This window comes from Cebus imitator, unplaced genomic scaffold, assembly GCF_001604975.1.
Source record: "Cebus imitator isolate Cc_AM_T3 unplaced genomic scaffold, Cebus_imitator-1.0 Scaffold119, whole genome shotgun sequence".
In the NCBI taxonomy this organism is placed as follows: Eukaryota; Metazoa; Chordata; class Mammalia; order Primates; family Cebidae; genus Cebus; species Cebus imitator.
Genome location: NW_016107434.1, coordinates 4,103,373 through 4,111,760, shown reverse-complemented (window position 1 = coordinate 4,111,760; position 8,388 = coordinate 4,103,373). Strand labels below are relative to the sequence as shown.

General features: G+C 45.4%; 1 protein-coding gene across 7 annotated transcripts in view; it reads right to left on the bottom strand.

Moving 5' to 3' along the window:
• Positions 1–8,388, bottom strand: part of RYR3 (ryanodine receptor 3) — a 556,286-nt gene that overhangs the window by 118,824 nt on the left and 429,074 nt on the right. For all 7 annotated transcript variants that reach the window (XM_037742376.1, XM_037742379.1, XM_037742378.1 and 4 more), the window contains 3 exons: positions 7,541–7,704; positions 4,761–4,839; positions 778–867 (listed from right to left, as the gene is read on the bottom strand). In XM_037742376.1, the coding sequence (XP_037598304.1) occupies positions 778–867; positions 4,761–4,839; positions 7,541–7,704 (333 nt within the window). The remainder of the gene's footprint in view (positions 1–777; positions 868–4,760; positions 4,840–7,540; positions 7,705–8,388) is intronic.

Sequence of the window (8,388 nt, the reverse complement as noted above, 5' to 3'; positions counted from 1 at the left end):
AAAAAAAAAAAAAAAAAAAAAAAAAAAAAAAAAAAAAAAAAAAAAAAAAAAAAAACCAAAGACAAAGACAGAAAGTAAGAAAAAAGAAATTATTTTTGTCTGAATTCTTTTCAGACAAAAAAAATTTGAGATGGAGCCGCACTCTGTCGCCAGGCTGGAGTGCAGTAGCGCCACCTTGACTCACTGTACTACAACCTCTGCCTCCTAGGTTCACACTATTCTCTCGCCTCAGCTTCCCGAGTAGCTGGGACAATAGGCATGCACCACCATGCCCAGCTAAGTTTTGTATTTTTCGTAGAGACGGGGTTTCGCCATGTTGGCGAGAATAGTCTTGATCTCTTGACATCACGACCTTCCCACCTCGGCCTTCGAAAGTGCTGCGACTGCAGGTGTGAACCACTGCGCCCGGCCTTGTCTGAATTCTCTCCAGCAATTCACTGTGCCTTCTCCCTGCCCTGCCCTAACCAGACCCCTTCCTGGTTCAGTTCAGTTGCAGGAGAACTACAAATGCATTTTGGTCCAGCCTGTAAGTGCTGAACAACGCTTCTTTCACCAACAGCCTCTGCAAGCCAAAGAACAGAAAGTGAGGCTGAGCTCTTGGAAACCCATCCCGAGGCACTTGCCCACTAGCAAAGTTGTGAATAGTTTACTGAGTCCCAGAAGACGTTTTAGGGACTTCAGAGTGACTATGCCCTGAACTCCTCTGAGCTCCTGAAAAAATTACTCAAGGAAGGAAACAGAATGGCCCCACAGCGTTACCAGAGGCCTGTGTCTTACCTTCTCCGTTAATGTCTTGAAGGGCCTTATCAGTGGGTGGGTCTTCACATTTTCATCCAGGGAAATCCCATATTTCCATCCATTCTGACTCTGTAGAAATGTTCTCAGTTCAAATATCCTTGGCACGCAAAGAACCCTGCTACGTGACCCAAATCCCTGCTTCTATTTTCATTGAGCAAGTGGAATAATGGATAGTGACAAGGCTTGGAAATTCCCCTCAAAAATGTCTAATTGATCCTTTCAAGCCATCAGGCTCTCTGCCTCCTGAATCTTGAACTCTGCTCTTTTATTCCTTCTTGTTTCAGCTGCTGTCCTCTCCACTTTCTCGCTTGTGTTTCAGGCCCACTCAAAACAGGATGTTTCAAAAGGCCCTGGGAACGGTGCTTCTCAGGTCAGTGTATCTCCCTCACGGGAAGAACAGAAGCCAGGGCTGCAAGGCCTGGGAAGGGTGGAACTACTGCCACTGCCTGGAGGGGCCTGTTTGGCTTACGCCTCTTGCCTGCCAGTGCCAGAGCAAAACTGTAGTGATGCGTGCTTCCTAGAGTCACAGAAGTTTAAGAACTTTGAGACTTATTCAACGAATATTGGGTAAACATCTTCTACGGTACATGCCAGACTCGGTCCTAGGCACGGCAGATACAGAGACAAGTAAGAGCCCCTGATTTCCATAACTCCACATCCCCGACTCCTGGCTGTTCTTTCTCAATCTCTGTGTCTGTCCATTTGTTAAATGAATGTATTTCCTAAGCTTCTGTCCCTTCTGAAGAGACATATACTCCCTACATGATCTAACTTAGGCCCGTGGTTTCAGTTATCACTGAGAAGTGACTAATATCAAATCAGTGCTTCCAGCGCAGAGCTCCCTCCTGTTTCAAACCTATTTAAGCTTTGCTTGGATGTTCCACAGGCCCCCCTCAAATTACTTCTCTCAATGTCACCTCCTCTTGGGTCCCTTGGTTCTTACTGAACAGCCCCGGTTTACACTCACTTTCCAAGCCAATGACATGAGGGTCCTCCCTGACACCACTGCACTGCACCCCTCCCATCATTTGTCTGTTTGTCTCTCTTTCTCTCACCCACTCCCCTGCTAGTATGTTAGCTCAGGCCACCATCAGCTCGCACTGGGGTTACTGCAACAGCTTCCTAAGTAGCCTCCCAGCCTCCAGTCTTACTGCCTCTCCATGGATTCATTTTTTACACTATTATCAGGGGATATTAAAAAATCACAGTCGCCGGGCGCGGTGGCTCAAGCTTGAAATCCCAGCACTTTGGGAGGCCGAGGCAGGTGGATCACAAGGTCAAGAGATCGAGACCATCCTGGTCAACGTGGTGAAACCCCATCTCTACTAAAACTACAAAAAATTAGCTGGGCATGGTGGCGTGTGTCTGTAGTCCCAGCTACTCAGGAGGCTGAGGCAGGAGAATTGCCTGAACCCAGGAGGCGGAGGTTGCGGTGAGCCGAGATCGCACCATTGCCCTCCAGCCCGGGTAACAAGAGCGAAACTCCGTCTCAAAAAAAAAAAAAAAAAAAAAAATCACACAAATGTTTCTGTCAGCTGCCATCCTGGTAAAACCCAAATGCTTTCACATAACCTGGAAACCTAGGAAGGTGATTATGTTGACCTCTCCAGACTCATTTTTCACCCTCTGTCCCCATCCTACTCCACGTTCTAGCTATACTGAAGCATGGTTCCCTAAAGCCAAACTGTCTCTTGCCTCCCTGGGTCGGCACCTGCTATTCCCAAGGCCTGCAGGGCACTTATCTCCTTGTGACAAATGGCTCCCACTCATCCTTTAGCTCATACTGTAGATGTCACCAACTCTGGGACCCTGGACCCTGAATGCTGAATTAGGGACTCCTAAGTGCTCTAATTCTGTGCCCACGCCCATCATAGCCCTGAACAACTTGCCCCAAAAAGGCTGGTTCATTTTGTTCCTCCCACAAGATCATGAGGCTTTTGGGGGCAAGGAAAATACTCCTTTTCTTGTGCGATAATCAGTGCCGCCTGGCACTGGTAAGCAGGCATGTGACCATGCTTTCGTGAAGCTTACAGTCAAGTGGCAGAAAGAGATGTCAATCAAATAAACATACTAGTAAATGTAAAATTGATAATTAGAATAAATGTATAGATGTGTAACTGTTATAAATACATAAGTGTGCTATGAAAGTACTATGAAAGAGAAGAATAATGTGCTAAGAGGGCCCATTGCTGAGAAATCTGGAAAAATGCCATCCTAGGAATTCATGCTTGGGGTACTATTTGTAGGATGAGTTGGTGAACACCGTGAGGAAGTGTGACAGCACAGGTGGGTGTCTGGCCGGCTCAGACAGAGGAGGGTTTCCGGCACGTGTAATGCATACGTGACAGAGAGAGGCTCCAAAATAAAGGGAGGTGGCTGGAGGGCAGAGGGCAGAGGAGGAGATGAGGCTAGAGATGGTAGCAGAGGTCACATCAGGCAGTGCCTAACAGGCCAAACCAAAGATTTTGACCCTTATCTTCAGAATAGTTACAAACTGTGAAAGGATTTTAATAAGGAGAAGGGGCTGGGTAGGAAGAGCAGTGGTAGAATATATATGACTCCATTTGTGTATTGAAACTCTGACTTTCTTGCAGTATGAAGAACAGACTGGAGCAAATGTACTTGGGAAGACCTGTAAAGAGCATGTCCCAGTCGTCTGGGTCAAAGATGGTGGCAGCTTGGACTGAAGTCATGGCATAAGAACAGAGACAAATATACAGATTCAAGAGAGACTCAGGAGTTAAAATCCACATGGTTGAGTGATGGATTGGCTAATGCTACGGACTCCTAGAGGTGAGTCTTCTCCCTAATTCACAGGCTGGCCAAATGGCCATAGGCAGAGTTCTTAGAAAATGCAGATGCTCTAGAGCAAGGGCCCGCTGGCTACGTCCCCCGAGTCAAATCTAGCTGACCACCTTTTCAGAATTAAGAAAATCTGGTTGGAACACAGGCACCCACTTTTGTTTATGCCTTGTCTATGGCTACAACAGCCGAGAAGGGTTGTTGCAATGGAGATGGTCTGGCCCTCGAAGCCTTTAACGTTGATCATACAGCCCTTTACAGAACAGATTTGCCAACTCCTGTTTTAGAATCATGAGGTATTAGCCTGTTCTATAGTTACAATGCTAGCTACTATCATCAGCCCCCAGGAGACTCACGGAAGGATGAGCTGAGCCTACATCCACACAGAGGCTGAGCTGATGGCTCAAGGTGTCCCCTCTCTGAGGGCACATTGCACGGAGGTGGTTTTCTGTGACTTTGTGGTGGACATGGGTTCACTGTTACACACTGCAGGCTTCAGGTGAGAAACGGCCCCAATCCTTAACTGGCTGCCCACAGGAATCCTGGATAACTTTGGCACAGTCTTCCCACTTTGCCTGCCAGTGTTAAAGGGCTGATATAGCAGTTAAACGTATTAAACAGTCTGACCTCATGTGGTGAGGAATTTTCAACACCAGATGGAGAGCCTTATTAATAAGGGAGTGTCTGGGAATTCTACCACTGTCTACCATAAGAAAATGACTGAGTGTCTTCCCAAGAATAAAATCCAGCCTTCTAGAAAAATGCAAGGGTTAGGCTTTCAATTTCATTTTTTCCCCCCAATCTGCATTCAAAGACAAAAATTAAATAGAAGCTTCCCTGTCCCCATCATGCATTTACATCAAACACATACAAGCCTGTGTTTGGGCACAAACTCCAGTAAGTAAATGTTAAGAAAGAAGTTAACACTTCCAGAATTGATCATTTTTTTGAGAAATACAAAAGCAACACCAGCAGTCGCTGTCACCTATTTCTCTGACGTCTACCAACCCTGGGAAATCACTACTCAGAAATAATAAATGCTCTTGGCATGGTAAGTCTGTCACTTAGACAAATCAGGTAGATTTCCAGTATTGAGTTCTTTAATGTTCTTGGGCTGTTTTTCCTTCCTGATGATTGTCAGTTGGAATGGTAATCCCTACCTTGTCACAGGCCCATTTATCATGTGAATGCTCAGCATACTTGGTGACGATGTATTCCAATTTCTCAGGCAAGGAAAAACTGTGAAATGAGGAAAAAAAAAATTACGACCTCCCTAAGCACTTCAGCCAGATATAGAAAAAGATGGTCAGACTACCAATCAATCAGCTGTCACAGTTGGATTTGATCAGCCAGCTAACCCCAAAGCTAAAGCTGGACTCCAGGCACAGTGACATTCCTGATTAGGAGTGGCACAGCCAAGGTTAGGTCACAGACACTCCCAAGTCTAACCATGGAACATCTCTGCGGGATCCTTGGCTGGGCAGGGCTGCTGCCATCTGCTCTGGGTTCTCCTGCTTCCTGGACCAGACCCAACTTGGTTAGACAGAACCACCAAGGTAAATGACCAGTCATCCTCTGGCTGCAATCTGGAAATGGTAGAAATGGGTAGCCAGAGAGCCATATGTTATGAAATAGTGGTTTTCTACTTTTTTGGGCTCAGTGGCTTATGGTAAAATACTAGAATTTTGGAAGTACGGTAGATAACTGCTGTTATTTTCCCAGAAAACAGCTCTTGTCCCTTCTGTTGGTATCAGAATCTCCATTCCCCCTTTGCATGGCACAGTCTTCCCATATTGCATGCAAGGTTACGTGAACTGTCACCAAAGATGGGCATATGACTAGGCAAATCAGACTTACTCTCTGTGGAATTTAAGTCTTGAGTAGTTGGGTAAAAGAAGGGCAGTAAAAGCTTTTTGTTTGTTTGTTTTTGTTTTTGTTTTTGAAAAGGACTTTCACTCTTGTTGCCCAGGCTGGAGTACAATGGTGTGATCTTGGCTCACTGCAACCTCTGCCTCCCAGGTTCAAGCGATTCTCCTGCCTCAGCCTCCCAAGTAGCTGGGATTACAGGCATGCGCCACCATGCCCGGCTAATTTTTTTTTGTATTTTTGGTAGAGACAGGGGTTTCTCCATTTTGGTCAGGCTGGTCTCGAACTCTCGACCTCAGATGATCTATCCACCTCAGCCTCCCAAAGTGTTGGGATAACAGGCATGAGCCACTGCACATCGCCATAGGCAGTAAATTCTTCAAGGCGATTCACCCAATGGAAACATTTGTAGATTGTCCACTTGCTCACTGTGCCTGATTCCTGTCTTTCCCTGGTAACTACGTGTGCTGAGGCCAGGTTAGCCTTTCACTAGGTTTTAATAATTACCCTGTATTCTTGCAATAAGGTGCTTTTCTCCTTAAGTAAGTCAGGGTTAGTCTCCATTCCTCACATTAATCAATGAACTATATTGATGTCACAGGTATATCTGAATAATCAGAACTCTCAAAATAACACAGAACTACTTGCCATTAACACACAACGGCTAGAGTACAATGTTTTCTCATAATGTTTTAAAAATGATCCAAGTTATTACACCATTTGCTTTGTCTTTCTTTAGCACCGTTACACGTACAGGCAGAGTTCTCTGAAGTCAGCACCTGCCCTCTTTGGCCCCAGCTTGATGGTTTACCATGCTCCTTACCTCTTTCTTACAGAAGGTTCAATTCTGTCCCACCATCCCCACAGCTCAAGGCTCTGTCCAGTGGAATGTTTAATTATCCCAAACACGAATTTTACACATCATCAAAGCAGACAGTCCCCCTGGGAAGGGTTCAGGCTTTCATCTGAGAACTTCTGCCATGAAAGACAGGTCCAAGGGGCTCATATAGACTCAGGCTTAGTTTCCCTGCCCACTGTGAAGCAGTGTTGGAGCTCTTCATTTAAAATGCACCTGGAGGGCCGGGCGCGGTGGCTCACACCTGTAATCCCAGCACTTTGGGAGGCCGAGGCGGGTGGATCACGAGGTCAAGAGATCGAGACCATCCTGGTCAACATGGTGAAACCCCATCTCTACTAAAACTACAAAAAAATTAGCTGGGCATGGTGGCGCGTGTCTGTAGTCCCAGCTACTCAGGAGGCTGAGGCAGGAGAATTGCCTGAACCCAGGAGGCGGAGGTTGTGGTGAGCCGAGATCGCGCCATTGCACTCGAGCCTGGGTAACAAGAGCGAAACTCCACCTCAAAAAAAAAAAAAAAAAAAAAAAATGCACCTGGAGCTGACTGTATACCCTACAGCACATATTCGTAACTGGACAGAACTACCACAAACCAAAACTTAGCAATATTTTGCCCAAGGTATAAGCACACCTCCATGGCCTAGTCAATACCACTCAGAAATTCAGGAAAATTACAGGCAGAAATTAAAAGGTGGAGTGGTAGGGCTATTCCAAAGTTCCAGCATCTCTTGGCATGGCAAAGAGCAGGTTCATCTTTTCCAATGAGGACCCTGCACTGTTCTGCCAACGCACCCTAGCCTTGCCAGGACTCAGCTGAGTGTTACTTACGGAGCTGTTGTGATATATGATGCTATTAGAACCATATGGGCCTAATTCACTAAGAGCAAAGATTTTGTCAAAAAGCTCATTAATAAATTAATTGCATAATTTGTCTGAGTAGTTCTCTCAGTGCCTCAGGAGACATTTATTTGTGGGAGCATCCATCTCTTGTAATAAATAAACCAACCCTTTTCTCCCCGACCAAAACCCCAGAATATAATAATACAGATACGTATGGATTAAATCTTGTGCCTGATGGGACTTGTCATGTCAACAGAAATAACGAACACTGTTGGCAGGAGGGAAAGAGGCAAAGCTCGCATTTCCTGCTACCATCTGGAAGAAAACATTGGCTACTGGACAAAACACGGGAGCGCCTTAGAGAGGATTCCGGCTTACTTCATGGTGTTGATAGGTTTTGGGTCAAAGTTGCCATCTGCATCCACTGAGATCTGCTTCTCCAGTGTGGCTGTGATTCTGGTATCTAAATAATCTGGTGGCAAGGCACCAGCTATCGCACTGAGACAAGGCAGGGCCATTCGGAAAAGATCTGGGTCATATTTCTGTGAGGGAAGATTAAGTCCATGTTAGTAGAGAAAGCAGAACCATGCCCTTAGACAGAACCATTCACCAATCCGTTGAAAGTACAAATAAAATGCAGGCATTTATCTGCATTAACCAAAATGAAAAATGTTTAACACCAGAAATATGTGGAAATGAAGGTATTCTTGGGGGATTAAAAAAAACCAACAACAACACTCTATAAAGCCCTCAAGTCACCATTTGCTTTAAGTTGAAAAATCTTAAACAGGTTTAAATCAATATCTCCTAAATGGTTAATTTCAAGACTACCTAAGGGTTAAAGTAGTTCTCACTAGGCCAGAAATGACTATCAACTTGTCTGCTAAGGATGGTCATAGAAATAGACCCAGCCTGCAGCTGGATGGAGCAGAGCTCTGCAGTAGCTGATATGGGTCATATGTTGACATCATCTGCAGGTCACTCGATAGCCACCATTCTCTCTTGAACTCAGCCAGAAATGAATTTCAGTCAAACAGCATGGGGTTGGGAAGAGATTCTGACTGCTTATGCTCAATAGCATTGTGGTCTATGGCCATACCACCCTGAACACGCCCCATCCCGTCTGATCTGCTTATACTAGACCAAAGAAATCCATGGATAAAGAAAATCTAAGTGTAGGTGAACAAGCTATATGCCTGTTCTAGACTTCCCTAAGAAAACCAGAC